The sequence below is a fragment of the Syngnathoides biaculeatus genome, chromosome 5 (genome assembly GCF_019802595.1).
Source record: "Syngnathoides biaculeatus isolate LvHL_M chromosome 5, ASM1980259v1, whole genome shotgun sequence".
Taxonomy (NCBI): domain Eukaryota; kingdom Metazoa; phylum Chordata; class Actinopteri; order Syngnathiformes; family Syngnathidae; genus Syngnathoides; species Syngnathoides biaculeatus.
Window position 1 is genome coordinate 10,698,059 of NC_084644.1, and position 23,688 is coordinate 10,721,746.

The 23,688-nt window shown below is 42.2% G+C and overlaps 1 protein-coding gene across 1 annotated transcript in view; it reads right to left on the reverse strand.

Moving 5' to 3' along the window:
• Positions 1-411: 411 nt before the first annotated feature.
• Positions 412-23,688, reverse strand: part of si:ch211-113g11.6 (uncharacterized protein LOC559008 homolog) — a 31,259-nt gene continuing 7,982 nt past the window's right edge. The window contains exons 3-14 of the mRNA XM_061820269.1: positions 21,565-21,627; positions 19,266-19,361; positions 17,864-17,969; positions 17,139-17,246; positions 15,231-15,370; positions 14,770-14,948; positions 14,576-14,684; positions 13,838-14,045; positions 8,770-8,885; positions 8,356-8,528; positions 6,772-6,827; positions 412-4,641 (exon numbers count right to left, since the gene is read on the reverse strand). Of these exons, the coding sequence (XP_061676253.1) occupies positions 4,295-4,641; positions 6,772-6,827; positions 8,356-8,528; positions 8,770-8,885; positions 13,838-14,045; positions 14,576-14,684; positions 14,770-14,948; positions 15,231-15,370; positions 17,139-17,246; positions 17,864-17,969; positions 19,266-19,361; positions 21,565-21,627 (1,701 nt within the window). The 3' untranslated portion in view covers positions 412-4,294. The remainder of the gene's footprint in view (positions 4,642-6,771; positions 6,828-8,355; positions 8,529-8,769; positions 8,886-13,837; positions 14,046-14,575; positions 14,685-14,769; positions 14,949-15,230; positions 15,371-17,138; positions 17,247-17,863; positions 17,970-19,265; positions 19,362-21,564; positions 21,628-23,688) is intronic.

Sequence of the window (23,688 nt, forward strand, 5' to 3'; positions counted from 1 at the left end):
CACCTAAACGCGTCCCTGAAGGCAACGTGACAAAAATGGCGGGCCGGCGGCAAACAATACAAGTTCCAATCAGGCAGCTGTTTAAGGACATGTTATTTGGAGGCTTGGAATTTGATTCTGACACAGGCCTGTAGCAGTTGCAAAATCAAAAGGTGAAAAATGTGGTTGGTCTGATCCGTCTTTGTATTTAAACCACACGCAGGTTCTTATGTGACTACTTCCTGGTTGCCTTGTTGCGATATCCCGGAAGGGAGCCCTGGGGCATCGTAACCGCAAAGGAGCTTGTATCAATAAGCTCAGTTTTTGCACATGGAGGCAGGGAGATGGCAGACCGAGCAGTCCATAGGACGCAGGCCAGGGGTGGGAGGAGCTAAGTCACATACTGTACAGAATGTGCAAGTCTTTTTCAAGTCCTGAATCACTGTGGCAACAATCAAGTCAAGTCGGGTTCTGACTAAATTTCAAGCAAGTTGAGTTAAGCCATGACGTCAATGATATCATGAGTAATACAGTACATGTGTATCACGTCATTTTATTTTTAAATAGTCCCAAGCCAAGGGGTCTCTGATGGTGGACTAGTACACTTGCCTGATTTTGGTGTAGGCAGTGTGGGTTCAGTTCCCACTTAGTCACGACATTTATGTGACCTACGATTGACTGGTGACCAGTTTAGGATGTAGGCGTGTGAAATCACCTGGGATAGGCTCCCACGAGTCTAACCAGGATAAGCGGTGTTGTAAATGAAAAATGGAAGTCCCGAGCCAGTCTGTGTACTGTCTAATACATAACCGGCCTGAAGCTTCATGTTTGACTACCTATCAATTAGCTTAACTATGAATTTAACTTAGCTCGTCTGTCTTTGTGGATTCTATAGTTACAGATGAAATGTCAGTTTTTGTGTCGAGGTGAGTTGCATACATTGGATCTGGCCATTCCCTTTTCCCTGATTTTATCCATAACGTATTCCTTGAACCAAATGTCATAATATTTGACTCTCCTTCCATAATTTTTGCTTCATGAGGTGGTCACACTGCACCCAGGCCATACCGGTTGGTTGCCAGGTTTGCGTGCACCACACATAAATAACTTTCCTTTCAAAAAAACAAAAGGCACAATGTTATGATTTTTTTTTAAACTTATTCATGCAGGAGGTAATGAAGTTCAAATCAGACGAGTATCATACTACAAAGTCAATACATATTATATACATTTTTTTTTTTTTTTGCTCTGTAAACCTTTGAATGCGCAAAACCACAGTCCGCCTCATAATCTGAAATATTGAAAAACAGCTTGCAAACACGTATCACCTATTTAGAAACATCTCAAAATTGACTTTAAGGGTTTTAACGTCTGCCTCCAGTCAAGTTATGTGACTCAAGTTTCCCACCTCTGAAGCCTGCTGCCTGTTCATTGGATGAATGTGGTTCTCGTGTCCATGCCTGGTATGCAGGAAAGGTGTCATTGGCTCAGCGCAGCTTTTGTTATTTGTTTTTTTGTTGTTGACATTTTTGTTTTTGGACAATTAAGGTGTTGTCGCCATGCCGCAAGCTATTGAATATGCAAGCAGCGAGTGCGAGCGAGGAAGGCAAAAGTCGCCGTCTCAAGCCGCACTGCTCGTAAAGTCAAATAAATGTAGAGCGCACCGAGCCGGCTCCTAATTAGCTATTAATGACAGCCGAGCCACAGCGGATGGCCCGACAAGACTAAATGATAATTTAGCGGCGCGCTGGAGAACATTTTAATCCTCTACACGACTCCAGTGAGAGACCTTATTTCAAGTCAAACGTGTAACTAGAACATTTCTTTATCAGCCAGTTGCGGCCGAACGTATACGAAGCAGCCGTCCGGGGACTGTTAACTTTGTTTACATCACAGCTTTGAGACTTTTTAAGAAAAATACATATCAGAGTTACAGTTACATATCAGATTCCAACTATGGCATTTAAAAACAAAAACAACGCATCAAGACAAATGTTCATGTAAAGAGGCAGCAATGGTTGAAGTCAGCACTGGCAGCGATAAATTAAAGAACATCACAAATCTAAATACAAGCCTTTTTTTTTTGTTTCTTTCCTGGTAAAAATATTTGCCCTTATGACGAGGTCTGCGTAAAATTTTCTACTGCAACACCTTGTTCACGTCTTTATACTCTGTTGGACGCCATTGCTTGATTTTATAAAGCAATTCCCGTTCGCTTTGTTTGTCTACTGTAAAAGTAAAACCAAAAATCTAGAACTTTTGAATACTGTCACTGTCATTTGATATTCTACACGGGAAGGAACAACAAAAATGTCATAAAATCAGTATTCAGATCCCATCACCCAGCCTTGTGTCAGAAATTGTTGATTAGAAACTATTAGTAAAACCAGAAAAACAGACTTTCAATCTGCATCATCCACAGTTTTACTCGGACCACCTAACTGAGCTTGGTCCAAACCAGTTGACCTTTCCCAAAGACTGTCCAAATTTGAGTTTCTCTGGTCCTGCTAACTTTCCAAAGGTACTGCGCTCTACAAATTTGACCTTTAGAAGCAAAACTGTGAACAAGGTGGTCATTTCAGATGGGGTCTTGGCCAAAAGATTAAAAATAAAAACGCCCTTGTCTTAGGAGGAGGTGCTGAGACACAGTGATGGTCGGCAACGAGCGTTTGCTCACCCTAGTTTCGTTCTGTCAAAATATAGATGACGCTTCCTCCCAGCAATGTTGCCCGAGTCCCAGCGAACGCGCAGTATTCTGCATGGACTGCAAAATTGTGCTTAGGAGTTGATGTCCCAGAAGTATTAAGGCTTTGAAAATCTCAATACCAGACTTTCTTTTTTGTTTGTTTTTTTTTTCCCCCAAAACTACCAATGACATGTAAGAAGTGACGCAAGATGTATGATGTAAGAGCAATAGTAAAGCTTCACATCTCCACAAAGAAGCACAATCTAGTCAAAATATCGAAAGAAATGGTGATAAAGTATCGGCTTGGTATTTTTGTTTTCAACTCATTGGATATGTTTAGCTTACAGTGCGAGAGGGATGGTTCATAAAGAAGCCTCGTGGTACTTGTGTACCGAAAAATCTTAGAATAGCAAAAATCTGGGAGTAATTGAACAAATATACTTTATTTGCCTATATTCATTGATTAAACTAAATTTACCGCAAACTGGTCTGAAAATACTTTATTACTTCGTAGTAGCAACTGATATTAAAGAAGTATCATGAGGTGATATATCTCAAATCTTTGTCTCGGGTGAGCTAAATTTTGCCTGGGTCGTTAGCGGAAGTCAGTCTTTGCCGTATGCGTATTTTTCTGCTCTGTTGAGTCATGTAAGATAATTTTGAAGTGATGGCCATGTTCTAGGCTTATAATTGGGGTATATTTTTGGTTGAAATGATTAATACCTATTAGAAATCGGATATATTTTTGTGTGGGCGGGGGTCAGTTACTAGTGGCAGGGCTCGATCCCTATCCCTGCTGGCTGTAAATGAATTTGTGAATGGTAAACTGCAAATCGGTAGGGGTTCACTGTAGTTTGAAAGGTCACAAATTGAAATGATTTAATCTTGGATTATTCTGTGTTACTTCTGATCTGACCAGAAGGTTTTAAGACAGGGGTTCTCAAACGCTTTTGGTCCAGGGACCCCCCTACAGGAGAGAAATTCCTATAACCCACTTAAAAATAAATAGCATGTTTACCCCTAAATGTCTAATGATGAATTAAAAGGTTGTCAATTTTCAACATAAAAGTCGTAATCTTGTCTTTTTTTTTTTTTTATATAAAAAGTACAACAGTGGTATGAGAATTGTCATTTTTTTTGACAAAGTTGGTTGTAAACCTGACTATCAGTAAATTTTAATCTCATGAGGATAATTTGGTATTTATTCAACATAGTCGAAACACGATGTATAATATCTTAAAGTCAAATTCAAAAATACAAATTTATTCTCATGATATTGCGACTTTTAATACGGAGAGGATACCTTTATTCCCTCCAAAAATAGGACTGTATTCATCTTAAGAAAAGTATCTTTTGTGCTTGTTAGAAAATAAATAAAACAAAAAAAATCATGGAGGGATGTCAGGACTTTTAATAATTGATTATCGATGATTGATTTCATTGGCATATGTCTGCTCTTAATTAAATGCAATACAACCTTATTTGTTGCAAATGATTCCATCTTATGACCCCAGTTTGAGAACCACTGTTTTAAACGTTACCTCATTATCCAATACTCTGTGAACCAACCCTCCTGCGTATTTCCTGTTATGTGAGTAATTAAGGATACGTGGTTAGCGATAGCTGCAGTTAATGAAGCCAGACGGCGGCCATGGCGAGCATCAGCGACGGCCCCACGGTGGAGGCGAGCGAGGCGGCCAGCAGCCGACCGTGGTTGACCAGCTTGAAGGAGATGACCTCCACCTTGAACCCGTCCTCGGTGGCCATGCAGCGGAAGACCCCGTCCCTCAGGGGGGTGTCCACCGCCGGCCCGAGGACGCAGAAGTCGCCGGAGAAGAGGCAGGGGTAGTTTTTGATGCAGTTGTCCTTTTCCCAGCGGTAGGTGGCGTGGAAGGAGCGTACCGGGCAAGGCAGAAAGATGGAGGTGTTGGACGGCACCAGAACTTCCTTGGGGGAGGTGCGACGCTGCTTGAGGGCTGGTGGTGGAGGGGATAAAGGTGGAGATAAAAGATCCACCAGTTTTTTTTCTTCTGCACAGCTTGTCTGCTGACTTCTTGTGATACTTCTCACGTTTTGAAGGGGTCATTATTAGTTGTATACTGTCAAGAAAACAAGTATTTGAACACCCTGCTATATTCTATAAGTTCTCCCACTTAGAAATCATGGAGGAGTCTGAAATGTTCATCGTAGGTGCATGTCCGCTGTGAGAGAGATCATCTAAAAAGAAAAATCCAGAAATCCCAACGTATGATTTTTTTTTAACTATTTATTTGTATGATACAGTTGCAAATAAGTATTTGAACACCTGTCTATCAGCTAGAATTCTGACCCGCAAAGACCTATTATTAGTCCGCCTTTAAAAGTCCACCTCCACTCCATGTATTATCCTGAATCAGATGGACCTGTGTGAGGTCCTCAGCTGCATAAAGACACCTGTCCAACCCATACAATCAGTAAGACTCAAACTTGGAAAATGGCCAAGACCAAAGCGCTGTCCAAAGACACCAGAGACAAAATTGTACAATTCCACACAGCAGAAAAGGGCTCCGGAGAAATGGCCAAGCAGCAAAGGTGAGGAATTGGCCCAGGACTACACAAACCAGACTTGAAAGACTGAAAAGAGCTGGGACCACCGTTTCCAAGGTGACTGTTGGCAATACACTAAGACGTCTTGGTTTGAAATCATGCATGGCATGGAAAGTTCCCCTGCTTACACCAGCACATGTCAAGGCCCGTCTTAAGTTTGCCAATGGATGATACAGAGGACTCACGGGAGAAGGTTTTGTTGTCAGATGAGACCAAAATTGAACTTTTTGGTCATAATTCCACTAGTAGTGGTTGGAGGAAGACAAATGATGAGTTCCATCTCAAGAACACCATCCCTACTGTGAAGCACGGGGGTGGTAGCATCATGCTTTGGGGGTGTTTTTCTGCACACGGGACAGGATGACTGCACTGTATTAAGGAGAGGATGACCGAGGCCATGTATTGTGAGATTTTGGGGTACAACCTCTTTCCCTCAGTCAGAGGATTGAAGATGGGTCGTGGCTGGATCTTTCAACATGACAATGACCCTAAGCACACAGCCAGGAAAGCCAAGGAGTGGCTCTGTAAGAAGCATATCAAGGTTCTGGCTTGGCCTAGCCAGTCTCCAAACCTAAACCCAATAGAAAATCTTTGGAGGGAGCTGAAACTCCGTGTTTCACAGCGACCGCCCAGAAACCTATCTGATCTAGAGAAGATCAAAATCCCTCCTGCAGTGTGCGCAAACCTGGTGAACAACTACAGGAAATGTTCGACCTCTGTAATTGCAAACAAAGGCTACTGTACCATATATTAACATTGTCATTTTAGATAATCTCTCTCACAGTGGACATGCACTTTAGATGAAAGTTTCAGACCCCTCCATGATACGGCAAACTGAGGCTGCAGAACCGGGGGTGGGGGGTTGGACGGACGTGCCCCTTATTGTTTCAAGCTATAATATTTTCAAGCTGCAGTTCAACCAAAATGCGAAACAACTTCCGAGTTCCACCCTCTGGTGGTCATGCTAGCAAACCATCATGGGGTGAATAATGCTATTGCTCATTTTCACCAGGCCCAAAAAAATAAAAAGGCATTAAAAAGCTGTTAATCGTGCCTTTACGGGGGTAATAAAGTCATTGTGTTGAAGAAAAGGCAGTAAGGCAATTAAGGCAGCATTGCCACAAAAATAGAGCGACTGCCAGTCAGCGGAGCTGCAGTACAACACAAGGACTGAATACAGTCAATAAAATGTGTTGTTAAACGATAAAATAAAAATACTGTTTGTGTAATAACCTTGCGAGATGGATAAAAGGCTCATTTCTCAGAAGTGACGCCAGACATCTTTACTGTAAGAGTCCACAGTCTCCTTCATAGATACAAGCCGGGGGATTTTTGTCACCGCCTCTGGAGGTTAGGGTTGCATTCTGGACTCATTCTGGACTCTGAAGTCAGATTCTGTGTCTGAAATAATCCCGCCTGCGGGTTTTTTTTTGGACTGGGTTCAATTAAGTGATAGTCATCTTTGGACTGCCGGTTTAATTAAGATACTGAGAGTAGCAGAGAGCAAATAAAAGGCTCACCAGCAGCTTCCCCGCAAACCGATGAATTGGATTGGTCCAGGTTCTGAATCAGCGTGCTGTTAGGAGAGAACACACAGAGGACGGATTGCTCTTAAACAGGCTCAGCAAGCAATTAGGAACCTGCAAGTGTACTTTAGATGTACAATAAAACATGCAAATGATACCACCGTGCCAAAAATGGACTTAATATTGTCTTTCATTGAGGGAAAACTCTTGAAGTACTGCATGTATATTTGAAATATAAACTCTAATGAGAAAAGCACAAGATGTAGTAGATAGAATTGAGGAAAGCATTCAGGTTTATTTTTCATCCCTTCAACAACACAAAAATGTATATTTGTGGACAGTATATGCAGGACAATCTTTTTTTTTCTCCTTATTGCTCAATTGTGTAGTATTTCTAGAGAGGTTTCACTTCTTCAAATGAAATGGAAAAAAAATTGCTTCCTTGTCCTAAAATTGCTAAAAGCAACAGCAAAAACAAAATAGAAATTTCAAGTACTGACTCTTGATTGAAACCCATTTCACCCTAATTGTGAGATTCAATCCATTCAATAACAATGAAGGTGCACTGAAGTTTTTCACATTTATTTTTGTCATTATTAACCCACGTACAACTAAATGTGAACAATATCAACAAACACAAGGCTGTATGTTCTCTTGAGTTTGATTGAATTATTATAAGTTTCACTTTGTTAGTGTATCACTGACATGCTGAATGAAGTGTGTAATGCTTTATGCCGAAGAGTCAGGTTAGGGCTATGTAAATAGGCGATGTCATACAAGAGAAATGTATATCTGCCTATTTGTATCGCATCAGACTTTTAAGACAGAGCACTGGCTTCGATTCCGAGCCAAGTCAAACGAACACACCCAGTTATTTGCATAATGTACACATGGCATAGAAAGCTGTGCACTCTTCTCGTCTATTGCATGCCAATGTTTAAAAGGGGCAATGGCTGCTACCTTGTATCTTAGCGGACCTAAAAAAAAAAAGAAAAAAAAACCTCTTGATCTTTCCAAGTAAAAATTACTCACCCTGCTTTGCATGTACAGTACGATTTCTCCATCTTATTCAGTTGGATTTCAATACGAAGTTTGTGAGGCATCAAACTTATGCATCGATCGCCAACATTTCGCTGTAAATCTGACGTCCTGCTCCGTCCAAAATCTTAATTCCGTGTACATATCCTTGCATGAAATAGTTGAGACCTCTCTGTAGAACTCTTTTGGACAAGTCTGACGCATTTGGTAAAAAACATACCGCAATATTATCTGGAATACGGGTATGTTCTGTTCAGTCGCCATTTTGGAAGCTTGTGGGACATAGCAAATGAAGGTAAGGGGGGGTTTAAGATCGCTAGTCGGAAAGGTCCATTGCCAGTGGATGTCAAAGTGAGTTTTGGCTGGCGACCAGTTCAGGAAGTACCCTGGCTCTAGTTTGTTGTGTGGTCTTCATAACATTGAAGCATTGTACATCTGGACTGACAAGGACTGTTGATAGATTCAGTGGAGTAACGCTTCTTTTCATTCATCTTGACTGATCTCTTGCTTAGATAGTGACAGAAGCATGATCCAACATACCCAGAAGTGACGTTGTATCCTGGCGGGATGGCAATGCACCTCCTCCTGGCCTTGTCCCAGCCGCAATACGGGTCCCGGGACAGAATGCACTCCCGGCACGTGTCGCCATAGCGACCGCAGTCGGCCAGCGGCAGCCGCTGGACCTCCATCGCCGTGGCAACGTACAGGTGACCCTATGGCATAAAAGGCAGAATCCTTTTACAACCAGCATCCGTCATTACGGGAGTCAATGGATTTTCAATCAGGATAAGAGCTGTCTTGTTTTTAGGTGGGAACTCTGACTCGGTTCTGAGCCTGGATTATAACTGGTCCGTCGTGAAATCTATAACGGAATACCAAATAGTCTTATCCATCTCTAGAAGAGCTAGTATTATTAATTCATAAACCACAAGAGTACCCAAGTGTTCTGATTACCTTTTGGGGGTTGATGGCCATGTTGAGGACGGGCCCTTCGTTGCGGAACATGGAATACTGGGAGACGATGAAGACTCCTTCGCTGCTGTGAAGAACTTTGAGGACTTTTCCTTGTTCTGTTGGGAAAGGCAATGCGGATTTAAGTGTTTGGACTGTTTCAACTTGTAATTGGACTGCTGGGTCAAATCTGGGTACACACACACACACACACACACACACACACACACACACACTCCTTTTTACATGTAAGTACGATATACTAATGAACAAGAACCGCGCAAAAGTATCTGGGGGGAAAAATTTCAAGAACCATATAATATGGAAACAATTGGTCAACTGGATTTAGAGCAAAATGATCACTCTCAAATCTGACAAATTATTTGTTCTGTAAATAGTGTTTTTTAAAAATTGTGCCTTCGTTTATTTCCCTCAACACTGCAAGTTGTCAGACGTTACTGTTTAAACTATTTGCTTTAACATATACAGACCAAAAGCACATACAGTCTACAACCAAAGAGAATAAAATAATCAATATTTAAAAAGCAAAATCTTGAATCAAACCTTTTAATTACATTTAATGAAGGCTCACTAGCACAGTGCTAACATTCGTCGTGAAATGCTTTAGACCAATTAATTCGCATTAGCATTTTGGTAATTACTATGTAAACCAACAGTAACACGCTGAAGGTACACAATTTTAAATTCCAACTTGCCTCCACACTATTATTCCCACCACCTCACTTAAAAATTTATGATATAGAGAGGTGCAAGTGATTTCCCATGATGCAGCAGGTCAATACTAGTCAGTTTTGGTTAAACCTGCCTGGAATGCCACCAGAGACAGAAAGCGACCCCGTTTCTCATGGCGCTCGTAGCAAAAATCAGTGGAATTTCTGCTTGCACATTTGTATCTGGCAAATAATCCGACAGGGAATATTTGTGTATTTTTTTAACAAGGTCTTTCATCACAGACGAAGAACAGTTCCTCTGACTTGCTCTTGTAACTTTTTTCGTCTCACTTCAAACCCTCTTTTGTCAAAGATAACGTGACTCCTATCTTCGCGTTTATTCTATGAGATGGTCTATTGTCAGCTCCTTAATCAAGACAATGGATCAGCACCAAGAAGGCAGCAGCAGCAGGAGGCGGTATGGCAGGGTGAAAAAGGGGTGACAGTGCAAAACTTCAGCAGCTGAGTGGGCACATTCGTTTTAGTCTTTATTTGAGAGGTTGCAGTCTTGGAGAATAGAGAAAAATGTTGTGCTGTGGTTTACATGCGGCAGGCACTTTAGACAACCATCTATTTTAATAATAAATCTTTTTCATAATATGTCTCCGTTAAAGCTCGTACATGTTACTTATATGGAAAATCCTCTGAAGGGACAATGTCATCTCACTAGGGTGGTACCTTCAAAGGTTCTGCTTTTGTCCCCCTTAATGCTTGACCTTTGACACCTGTGGCCTTTTCAGGCATTTTTTGCATGTTTTTTTTTTCAATTTGGTGGTCAGGTTGTGCCATGAAATTTTGGACTAAATGTTAAAATATCCATCAATTGGGAACTGGGTCCTTGACTTCCTATCCAACAGATCATAGACTGTCAGGATCTGCAACCCAGTTTCCTCCTGCCCAGGGCTCCGTGCTGATCCTCCTCCTGTTCACACTGCTGATCTATGGCTGCATAGAGAATTTGCCAAGCTGTCATACGTATATATGTCATATATAAGTTTGCGAATGACAGGAGTTTTGAGACACATTGCCAACAACAATGAGATTGCAGGGAGGAGTTATATCTGATGGACTGATCAAGGAGACTCTTGTGGACTTCAGAAGTCTTGGATTCCCCCTCCACACCTGCACATCAGAGGACCAGCAGTGAAGTGGTCTTCAGCCACAAGTACCTTGGAGCCAACCATTCTAAGTAGCTCACCAGGACTTGGAAACACTAAAGAAGTCACACCAATGTTTCTACTTCTTCTGGAAGTTACAGTATTCTGGACTGGTGACTACTGTCTTGAGTAGCTTCTACAGATATTTGGTGGAGTGTGCTCTCAGAACCAGCATCACGCTGCGGCACAGCAGCTGCAAAGCTGCAGAGAGGAAGGCACTACAAAGGACGGTTAAGGCTGTTGTTAGCAGCTGCAGAAATGATAGCTCCCTGAACATCTACTTTCCGGAAGCTTTTCGACAATTAGTCAACGCAGTACTGTTCAGCCTTTTGTGCTGGAACAGTTTCGCTGCACAACAGCGGAGTTTGAAATACTCCCTCGGTTTATTTATTTCTTTTATTATTCTTTATGCAGCTGTGCAGCTTTAGGGAACAGAGCGAGGGACACTCTGGACAAGGAGAATAGGGCTGCATACCAAAACAATAGTTAGACAGCCTAGGGAGTTGACTACAAGAGATGTAACAAAGTCAAATCGCACTCTTATTTGTGGATGTGGGGGACACTTGGTGAAGACCCGCCATAAGTAACTAATAGGACAAAATGTGAAAGGACAGAAAAGGGCAGTGTACGACGAGATGTGGGAAATTAGCAAGGCGGTGCTAATGTGGAATCCTTTTTATACTCTCCAGACAACTGTAAGAAACTGTGAAGTGATATCCCAATACAACCTGTGTTGTTGTTGGTGGTACCAGCACAAACAACTAAAACCTCGCATGTCTCTAGAGCCCAATTGTGAATGAACAACGTGTCACATGCATGCTAGTCAACTGGTGTACGTAGTTTGTGTGCTGGCACTTCTAGAAAGGCCAGACCTGGTCACTTCCACCCCAATGGGTGGGGAGTGTTTGGGTCCGAGCCAATGCGCCCATTCTATCGAGGACCCAATGATGAGGAAAGCATCTACTCCCTAAGACGCAGGGCGGATCCCCAGTCCAACCAAAGCGCCCGACCAGTCCCAAAATTTGGGCAAAGTGGATTACTTTAAATAGACCTCAGGTTCCCTTGCCTGGACACAGGTCAATACAGTATAAAATCATATCCAGTGTGTAATGCCAGTACTCCAATTCGAAGCAAAGTACAGTAGTCGTAGTTTACATTTTAATCAAGTTTAAGAATTTTCACAGTGTCGGCTGACTCATGCAATCGTTCTAATTCTTGCCAGCTACACTATATTGTTCAGATGTGTTGATGATTTAATAGCTGTTTCTGGTGCATGCACATATTTTGTCGAGAAGGTGTCCAAAGGGTATTAAAAAGTCAAAAAGTTAAAACTTTGAAGTCCTTTTTTTTTTTTAACAGAAAAAGATAAACGGTTATCTTTGAGTCCAATGATATTTATTTACTTTCTTGTTTCATAGCAGTCCTCGTAGACATGAACCTTCTAGAGCTGCTGTGAAAAACTTGGTGGAAATGAAAATGAGCCTTTTCTCCTCAGTCAAACGACAATCTGCTCCACTTTTTTTGTTCGAGGCCAACATGTTGTGTCCTTCCTGTTGCTTCCACACTTGATTCTGCCAACAGCGAGAGGCCATCGCAGTGTTCTCAATTGTTTTCTCTTTTGCTATTTCTGGCTTCACCCAAGTCGCTCATATTGGATTGACTGCGCAGTGAATTTGTTTTCGGAGACTCCACGCCGGTAAATGTGACATCTTGTGTGAACGCGAGAGCGGTAAAAGAGTCGTGTGCACACATGACTTCTGATGGTTGCCATGGTGATCTCCCTCAGGCACTAGGCAATTTTCGGAAGACCTCGGAGAGATGGCAGCTGCGTGGCGTGCATGTTTGATCAAATAGAAATTAAATATCGGCCTGCTTATGGTAGAATTCATATGTGGAGGGATTACTAATAATGTCATGAACGTTAGATGACTTATTTATTAGACGAACGGCACTCCACTGCGCTCCTCCAACCTAGAATGCAGATCCCTATTTTCATGACTGCCCTACATCTGGCATGGCTTGCATCGCAACTGTCCGCCACAGGACAGGTTTAACCAGTATTGCCAATTTCGTCGACCAGGACATTGAAGTGAAGGCTGGCACGGGGGTCAAACTGGCTCCTCTCATTCCATTTAAATGCAATTTGAACCCCGGTCCTCTAACTGTGAGGCCAACGCTTTACAGCTGCTCCACCGAGCCGTCTTATTTAAATACAATACATTCAATTAATTTAGTTTAAAATGGCAGTATTTCCTTTATTTGTTAAAAACTGCAGTCTGACTTCCACTGCACGTCCGCGGTCTACCTGTGCCCTGATTAGTGATCGACCAGTTGTCAAGATTTAGACTTGGCCTGACCAGGTGTACGTTTGGACTGACTTTATGCCAACAAATCGCAGCATGCGAAAAGAACACACCTCCATTGTGTCAGATCGTACAACTTGTCGCAAACTGGTCTGCCAATTTGGCAAAAACCATAAAAAACTAGCCAAGCGCTTGTACACAAATCTGCATACACCAGGATTTGTAGCTCACAACAGATGCACCATTTTTGAAAATAGAGGCTTTAGTCTGTACTGTCGTCAATTCTTGAATACTAATATGGTTTTTGTCCGTCATTGCACACAAAGTGAGGAAATCTTGATCCAGTTCCAGGTATGTATATCCCTTTTGTACTGAGCTGGTGGCAATGGTGGTTGTGTGCTGTTGTTTGCTCCAGCGCTCAGTTTAGTTCAGTTTGGCTTTGCACTGCCAGAATGACAATGCAGGGATAAGCCTTTGCTGGATTCTTTTCAGAAAATGTGAGTTGAATGTTGGCGTCTAGTACCTCTGGACAGCTTCCATCTGGACCAGTAAACAGTTAATGGAAGTCTCGCAGCAGTTTTGCCACATGTAAGAACCGCACCTAATTTTGATTTTTGCACCAAACTAGCATCAGCTCAGCACAAAAGGAGTAACATTCTCCAAAACAGAACTGCTCTCAGTAAATTTTAACTTTACGCTGGGGAAAATGTCAACTGAGAACCATCACATGATGACTAGAATTTCTTACATGGTGCCTAAATGTTGTTGCCAGGGATTGGTTGTCACCGCCCCCAGGTGCTGTTTGAAAAAATGTCTACCCATCTAGACCCTCAAAGAGATTTTTTAGCCAGTTCCACGACTTTCAGAATGTCGATGTTACCTGTTCCGAGGTAAAGGACGCTGTAATGCTCGTCATTGACGGCCAGGACGATGTCTGCAACCGTGTGTGTGATCTGGTCATCCGTCGGCAGGTCCAGTGGGGCCACACCCACTGGCCGGATCACATCCTCAATTTCTGGGTGGTAACGGATAATGCCCAAGTTTTTCATGTAAGTGTGACTTTCCACCGAGGAATTCTTTCGACCACACTGTGAGGACAAGTTACAAAATTAGAAACTAGCCACAATGCAAGGGCATAAGTTACAACCCCATTTGGAACAAGGATCTGTACAGTATATACACGGTACTGTGAAAACATAATCCTAAATCCTAATGTTGCCTTGAAGCCATTGCTTCAAACCCTAACCTAGGATTTAAATCCTAGTTGGAATCCCCAGCCTAGCTCTAACTTAAAATACTAAATCCCTCTTTGAAACCTTAACCCGGGCTTTAAACCCTACATTGAAACCCTAACCCTCGATTTAAATTCCCCAATGCTTTAAATAGCTCTTGAGAAACCAAATCCTAGTTTCAAACCTAAATCCTAGATTCAAACTCTTACTTGGGTTTGAATCCTGCTTTGAAAAATCCTTAAAACTCATATTTGAAACCCTTGCCCAGGCCATGACGCTGTGATCTTCGGTCAAGTAATTGTTTGACGTGCACTTTGAGGAAACGTGACTGAATCAGAACCAGATGAAATGGAAGAAAACCGCACTTGGAAAGGGAGCTGCCTTACCATTCCAGGTCGATTTCCGATGAAGGAGCTACTGTAGCCCTTTAGCTTGGATGTGGAGAAGGCCTGGTTGATATCCTCTATGGAATAGGCACAGATCACGGTTCTACCCCTGAAAAAAGGTCCACGAGAATAATTGACCCTTTGACTGAAGGATGATCAAATAGGAAAAAAGTCCTGGTTGTGTTGCATCTTACCAGGCATTGGAAAAGAGGCCGTACATGACACCGGCCCGGTTGTCCTGCGCAGTCAGAACCACGGCTTGCTTCATGTTGTTGTACTGTTGCTGAGTGTTTCCGGCACCACACATGACCCGCGCCTTCATGAAGGTGGTCCACGAGTCAGGCAGCAGGGGCTCGATCCCACCCTTGTCAACCTGTTGACCAAGAATGATTGACAAATGACAAACGCGACATTCAAGAGCCAACAAAAATCTCAAACACTATTTGTCAAACTGGTAATGCAGTACTGCTCATGTGTGAATTTAACGATTCCAAACTTTGAATACAGGGTTCACTATGTTACGACTTCAGACTGCAATCTACGGTGTTATCCCGGCAAATAGTCTTTGTTCTTGTGAAGAACCCCCTTCTAGAATTTTCCAATGAAATCGTGGAATAGAGGTTCTGACTACGCGCTATGATCCGAGTGTTGTTACCGTGCAGATCCGACCGATGCGAGCCCGATACGGCTCCTCGTCTACCCGGGCCGTTTTGTTAATCTCACTGAAGAAGAAGTAGATCTCCTCCTTGTACTTGGCGGATGATGGGATGATGGCAGCTCCAGCAAACTGAGGGTCTGAATAGTGAGACACAAACGCGAGATGCTGGCTGGAACCAAAGGAAAAATCGTTGGGTTTGTGATCCTACCCAAAAATAGTCTGTTTTGAAAACATGCTGCGTAATCCTAATTTCAATCCTAACCCTAACCCCCATTTTTGAAACCCCAGTTTAAAACCCCAAACTGTTGTTCAAGACCAAACTTGAAACTTTTGCGCTGGCTAAAAGAAAAATTTGAAGTACTAATTTTTGTCTTGAAACCGTAACCCAGATTTTAAACCCCTGTTTTAAAAAACCTAATTTGTAAACATCAGGGATGAGAATTTTCCGCCGATCGGCGCCTGCCTCTCGGTGGTAGGCTCCGAGCTGCAAGTTCAGCTTAGTGCTAGCACAAGCACGACTATCATATGCCGTTCTAACTTGCTCGGTAGTGTAAATATTTGCATTTTGCGACATAAACATTAAAACTCGTTTGCGGCAGATTACTCGATTGGACCACAGAGTTATACAGTATAACGATCCGATCGTGTTAGTAGTTAATCGAGTTTCACCATTGCCATGTACATGTGTTCTCGGTTCTCAGAAATCGCAGTGTAACTTATTAGTTAGCCAAGTAATGGCGCGTGGGACTTAGATAGCGCAAACTGAGCGACGGTGTGTTCAAAGTTTTACAATGGTGAAAGTGTTAAAAAAAAAGGATGAAGATCGAGCGAGGGCAATTGACAAGGATGCTGGAATCAAAAACTGTTTCAGACGGGCATGACTTGAAAAAAGTGTAACCGTGCAGATAGGACCGAAAAGGGTATCAACACGTCTAACTGAACACATACAAAAAGTGGACGTTCCCGGTCCATCCATTTTCCAAACCATTTATCCTCAGCAGGGTTGTGGGAGTGCTGGGGGCTATCCCAGCCAACTTCGGGGGAAAGTCTGAACCTCACTATGAAACCCTAACAAAGATTAAAAATAATACAGTATTTCAAATAGAGGCAAAGCAATCGATTGATTTATCAGCACCTATTTTGATTATCGATTCATCATTTATAGAATGACCTCAGAGTTTCAGCTTTTAAACAGTAAATATTCTCAGATAGTAAAAGCAGACTGATTGTATTTCATCAAAATAAAATATTTGCAAACATCTCCTCTTACTGGAAAACAATGGTTAACATTTTTTTGGGCTATTTTCTGACATTACGGACCAAACCAGTAACTGAATCATAATCAGTTCATGTTTGTGCATTTTTTATATTGTGTCAATTTGTAGTAATGTCCTGTTTTCAAATAAAGCAATAGGAATTATTCCTTTTTAAAGTCGATTAATCAAAGAATATAATTGGTGAATTAATCATTTTTTAAAATAATTGTCAGCTCCAACCTTAATTTGAAAACCTAACATCAAACCTTAACCCTTGATTGAAACCATACTTTGAAACCTTTACTGTGTCTTGAACCTAACTGGTATGAAATCAAAATATTTAGTTTGAGAGCCTAATCTTAATCAAAGTTCTTAATTGAAGCCTTAACCTTTGTTTCGGATCCAAACGTTACATTTAAACTGTTGTCCCGACTCGAAACCTGAATTTGAAACTCACCTGTGAAATGTTAACCCTGATTTCCAACAGTGTGCCATTCTCTTGGGGAAATTTATGATGTGAATTAATTATGTCAAAGTAGTTCAGATCAAACATATTTCTTTACTGTTGTCTTATTTTTTTTTTTAACCTTAATCAAGACCACCGTGACACGTTCGACAGGATTGTTTTTGCGCGACTCAACCCGCTTACTCAGCAGCCAAATGTTCTCGGTCTTCAGGAGCTTTTGGGACCCGAAGGTGCGGCGGATGGAGCCGGCGTGACCGCCCACTGCCGAAATCGCTGAATACAGACTTCCATCTGAAAGGGCAATAACAGCAGTGGGTAAGAAAGAGGCCAGAATGGAGCCTGATGGATCCTTGAGGAAAGATGAGGATGCAGAGAGAGCAAATTAAGCACAGAACCAAAGCAGAAGCCCTCGGGGGGCTTAACGCAATCAGATGAGAAACAAGGACGAAGGTAAGAGGCTGACAGCCGCCAACGCACATCAGCCACCTTGTCAGCTCCGTCTCCATAACGATCGCCATTAAGCCTGAAATTTAATACCTCATTAACTCAAGGCTCTGTTCTGTAGTATGTGGCACTTGCAAGTACAGCATAATGATGTCATACAAAAATCACATCTTGTCATGTCTGAAATGTTTCCTTGTTTAAATCTTATTGAATTCGACCAAAACGGTTGTCGAGGAGCAAATGTTACACTTAACCATTAACATTGCATTGTTAAAACTCTCTACCACTGTACAGAACGCTATTCAGAAAAAAAAAAAACTCATTAGTATTTTTGACAAAAAAACCCACTCCATGCTATTGTTCATAACTTTTGGGAAATTACTACTTGGAGAGGTACATCATGATTTGCTGAATGTTACGCCAACGGCATTTAGTGCCGGTACGCCGCATACGCACTGGTGTACCTGCGGGAAGGCTGATGGACTTCTGCGAGGGATACGGCGGGGAGATGTCGGAGGGTGACGCGATATGCCCAACGCCCTGGACGTCGGTCAGCACCGTGTCGTTAACCTGCATGTACACAAATTTGTCACTCTGTCAGGAGCCACTTTCACACTTGAGACCCTAAGACAAGATGGACAACCGAATGTAAAACCTTATCACAGGCTTGAAGTTCTAAGACAGGTATTCAAACTGAAACTTAAAACCTTATTACAGACTAAAAAGCCTAAATTGAGACACTTACCTTTGAGCCTAATTTCAAAACCCCAACTTAAAACTCTTAACAGACTTGAAACCCGAAAACCCTAACACAGGCTTGAAACAGATTTTAAAAACTAATCAGTTTTAAACCCAGCTTTGAAACCCTAATTTGGAGCCCTCACCTTGGTTTGAAACCGAGCACAGGCTAAAACCAAACTTGAAACCCCAATTTGGGACACTATCCTGAATTGAAAGCCTTACCCAAGCTTTAAAGTCTAATTTGAAACGTTAACTTCCAAACCTAACCCACACTTTAAAATCGAGTTTGAAGCAGTTACCCTTGTTTTAAAGACTACCGTAATTCCCGGCCTATAGAGCGCACCTGGTTACTATCTAATGCTAGTGGTAACACTAGCGCTAACGTTAACAGGGTTAAAGTTGAATTTACAGGTAAATATCACTGAGAGTAACAGCAGCAGCAACACACTAGCACAGCGCTAGCAGGGCCGGTAAAAGTCACTTCCTCGGCACATGTATTCCACCGGTCTCATTCTTACCTTTTCCGCTCGAGTGCCCGCTTGCGGCCGTTAGAAAAAATACACAAATTAGCCGCATCACCGCATAAACCGTAGCGTTGAAAGTGTGTGAAAAAAGTCTTGTAGGCCGGAAATTACAGTAATCTAACCAAAGCTATGAACCATAATTTTGAACCTTAGCTTCAGACCACAAGCCTGGGTTTAATCCCTAATTTTAAAACCTAACCCTTCCTTGGAACACTAACTGAGACTTGGAAACCATACATCAAACCCAAAGCCAGGCTTGTAATCCTTAATTGAAACAATAGCCCAGTTGGGAACGCTAGCTTGGGCTTCAAGCGCAAACTTGAAACACCAACCCAGGCATTAAAACAAACAATACAATTTTATGTAGCAATAAGTGATTTTTAAACCCTAACACTGACTTGAAACAGTACTGTGAAAGAAACTCTAACCCTGGCAGTTTTGGAACCATCAAGGAGTTGAACAGCAAAGTTTAACAAGTGTTCAAATCGTGAATGGAGCAAAAGGTTTCCCGGTTCAATTCAAAGTGATGTTCAAAGAGAAGAAAAGAAGAAGGAAAGTGCCATTTCAACTACAAAAGTAGTCCTCTGTGTGCCAGTCTTACCAGCATCCAGCAGCGAGGACTCCCGGCATTTGTCCCGCACACGATGAAGGTGTCGTTGACTTTCTCAATGACCGTGATGAAATTGTCGCACTCCAGCTGCACAGGAAATAGACAATGCCAGTGAGACGCGGAAGCCACGACAGAGGATGCAAACATGGGCAGGGAACCCACCCAAAATGGATTGAAGAACAGCCGGAAGCAACACGGTGGGATTACGCTCCATTAATCCAACCGCGCCTCAATTGTCATCCTCATTTGGTGTCACGGGTGAGCTGGAGCCTATCCCAGCCGACTTTGGCGAAAGGCAGGCTACACCCAGGACTGGTCGCCACACAGGGTGATAGTGCACAATCCCACATCATTAGGTGGCCATAAATAAAATTGAAGAAAGAGCAAATCTCTAGCACGTAATGTGTTTAAATACTAATCGACAATTATGTTTTGACATTAATAACCTGGAAGGTCGTCTGTTGGCATAACAAAGCCGCGGTGCTCCAAAGTAGAATTTACTGTAGCGTTATCTTCGACTATAAAACTAGGATGGGCGGTGAAATGAGCAGTGAATGCAGGCTGGAACGAAGCCAAACACAAAATATCTAGCTTGTGTTAAAGTGAAGCCTTCACGCCACAGATACTCATCAGCATGCCTTTCTTCATTCTTCCAGTCATCCCACCCTCCGACTTACTCTTACAATCACAAAATCACAAATCACACTGTGACACCTTCACTCCATCACATGTGGAATTTTAAACCCGAGCAAGATTCCATGGAAGATGGTCCGTCACAGGTTCACTGCAACACATTGCAAAGCATTCCGTCCTCCCATGACGTTTCCACTTAGATTTTGCAATTTTCTGACAACAAGACACTGAAAGTGTCTGAACGCATTGGGTGACTGAGAATCGCACTATTATTGGATGAGTCAGCGATGACAGTGAGCATATGTCTGTGGCGGAGACGGTACATTTTTATTCAAGAATCATAATCAGCTCTATTGGAAACGTGTGTAAACAACGCACAAGGAATTTGTCTCCGGTAGTAGGAGACGCCGGAGTCCAACATACAAGTTGAGTACGACAGCAGACAGATTGTTTCTCAAGTCTCAATTGTGCAAAGTATGTAGTTTTCCAGCAGGTGAATTCCCATTAGAGCCATAGTCCAGCGCCATTGCACAAAGGGTGACCGAACCTCAAGGAGTGTATTGCAATTTAAAGTCACTCTGCGTGCGGTAGTCTGGTTCTATGTCGATTGTGCAAATCTTGCAGATACTCCTCAGTCGATGAGGTCAAGGGGTGGAGATTCTACTCATGTACGAGAGGCTAGTATTGGTACACAACAGTGACTTCACAAATAATCTATAATACACTATACAATAGTAATTAACCCAGCAGAAATGTGACCAACAACTCAAAGCAGAAAATTGGTAGCATGTTGCAACTAAATCGCACGCTAGCTATTCGAGAATTCGCTATGTGCTACAAATTTGCTGCATGCTACGTAGACCGCATGCTCCGGTGAGAAACCTGTGGAAAAAAACTCACTGAATTTGTAAAAGTTGTTGAAAAAAAGTCTGGGGAAAAGTCTTCCCTTGTGTGCTTAAGCCCAAAGAGCCCGGAGAAGACAAAAAAAAAAAAAACACAAAAACATAGACAATATTAGGGAGCACCATACCAAGACATGGGTAGGCGCCATCTTGAACTAATTTGCGGATAGAAGTCAAACAGTTGCACACACGGCAAGTTGACGGCATAAGAATGATAAATAACGTCATTGATTAGTGGATATTGACTCAATTGTTACCTTATTGTCAACTACAAAATAATCTGAAGGGGTTAAAAAAGCTAAAAAAAAAATCCTCAATTGTTAATAGGTTTGAACATGAGTGTGAATGTTTGTCTATGTGCACTGACATTGTTTGCAAACCAGTCCAGGTTGTACCCCATTTCTCTCACCAAATTGGCTTGAATAGGCATTACAGTATACCACCTGTGACCCTAATGAGGATAAGCGGTAGAGAAAAGGGATGGATGGATCCTGAATGAAAAATCACTAGATGTGAAGAAAATCATGCTGATAACACCTCCTTGGCAGAGATCATCCGATTCCAAATGCGACTGACGGCATCATTTCAGATCTTTTTCCAATTTCGATCTCGGTGGCAGGAAAAGCACGCGAGCAAAACGAGACACCAACCTCGCACATGGACAACCATTATGATGACGGTGAAGATGATTGGTGATAACGGCGATGCACTTTTAAAGCCGGAGGACAGACGGACACGGGAGAGCGAGCTTCTACCTCAAGCGGCGCCGCCTTGGCCTTGCAGGTGTCGATGGCAGTCTGGTCCGACGGTGCCGGGATCTGTGGGAAGAGTGCTGGAGTCAGAGAACTGTATGGAAAGCCCGATAAACCTCCAGGTAGCCTAATGTCCATGTACTAGTAAGATCTTGATGTTCACTAGTAAGACTAGAAGTGGCTGTGTCATACTGGTCATGTTTTTTTCACAACTTCCTTCCATTACTTTGTGCATAATAGTAGGACATCTTTACAAGTCTCCGTCGGTCTGTCTCTGTGAACTATGGATCTGTGCTTCGAGTTTGGATAGCGGGATTACGGCAAGATTGTTTGTGGCTGTGGAGCCCGATACAAGAGTGACAGTTACGGTTGTAGCAGTTTCAAGATCTCGGTGCTTGGTTACAAATGAAGCAAAACTCTGATCAGTTGACATCTTTGAAGTACCAAATCTCATTCTTAACTGTAAATGGTATTACTAGATTATTACTACATTATTACTACAGTATTACTATATTTTGGGGGTGGTGAAGGATCCTTAAATCCAATCCCAACATCCGTAACATTTGACAGATTTGTCTCTTTTGAACTGTCCTTTTTTTGAGAACAGAGGTGTTAAGAAAACAAAACATTTCTCGGTTGTGACAACATTGTGACAACAAAGGAAAATAGCCGCAGCAATAAAAGACCCAAAAATAAGTCCAGTGACTATTTTTGGTCCGGTTTGCTCCAGAAACATGCATACTGTTAATATGTATCTTGAGGAGCTGCTGTACCCGTTTAGTTATCTTCCCTGAAAAATTAGGCTTATGTTTACCTTTTACAGTTTTACAATACATTCCTCTTTTGCTGCAGCTCATCTTTTAAATGACCTTTTTCAGATATGATGGTTGCTTGTGTTCTGCACTTTTCTCTCATAAATGTGGTGATAAAAATGCATTAAAACAGTGAAGACCTTAGAAGTGAGGCAAAACTGTACACTAGTATACTATTTGTACTACAAGTGATATACGTTTTTACTTGCGAACATTTACCCCTTCACAAGGAGTACTTGTAAAACTTTGTCAATTTTTCAGCAATTGGTGAATATGAAGGGTATAATCTTAAGGTCCATATAGCAGTACTAGTTAGTTCTCACTAATAAAACTAGTCACCAGATATGTAGAACATTGTCTTATTACCGTAATTTCCAGCCTGTAACCCGTGATTTTTTTCACACGGTTTCAACCCTGCGGTTTATGCGGTGATGTGGCTAATTTGTGCATTTTTTTCTAATGGCCGCAAGGGGGCACTCGAGGGGAAAAGGTAAAAGATGAAATATATGTGCCGAGGAAATGACTTTTACCGGTCCGGCCCTGTTAGCGCTGTGCCAGCGTGTTACTGCCGTGTCTCAGAGATTTCTACCGGCATGTTTTTTTTTTTTTAACCGTCCCTGTTAGCGCGGCGCAAGGGTTAGCGTGGCACTAGGGTTAGCGCGCCATCTAGCGTTAGCGTTAAACTCTCTTTGTACCGTCTTTCTTTGTAAATATCTCATGTTTCAATGTGGGCACTTGCGGCTTTTACACAGCTGCGGCGTATGTATGTACCAAATGGTATTTCCTTGACAAATGTACTCGGTGAGGCTTATAACCAGGTGCGCTCTGTCGGCCGGGAATTCTAGTAGTAATGTTTTCCATTATGATATTTCTGAACACTATTAGGAAAACCTCTTGCTACCCCCCTGCGGCGTTGCGTCAGGAAGGGCATCCGGCATAAAAACTGTGCGAAAAAAATATGAACATTTCATCTCAGATGACACGCTGTAAGAAAGAAAGAAACCTACATTAGGAAAACTTCTTGTCACTAGGGAGGCAAACCTGTGCAGTACTTGAAAACTGTACTACAAGTACGATGAGTAAAACGCTCGATGTTCACAAGTAATTTTCATAATGTCACTCATAGTACTAGTAGCATGGTTCTCTTGTGCATAACATGTTGCAGAAATGCCGTAGCAGTTGCGCGTAGTCATGTATTAATAATGTGTAATTGCACACTAGCCGAATGTGGAAAACTGTTTGAACATTTATTGGATAGCCTTGATATCCATCTGAAGGTTGTACAAGTCGGTCAAAAGTATCAGTAGCAGTGGAA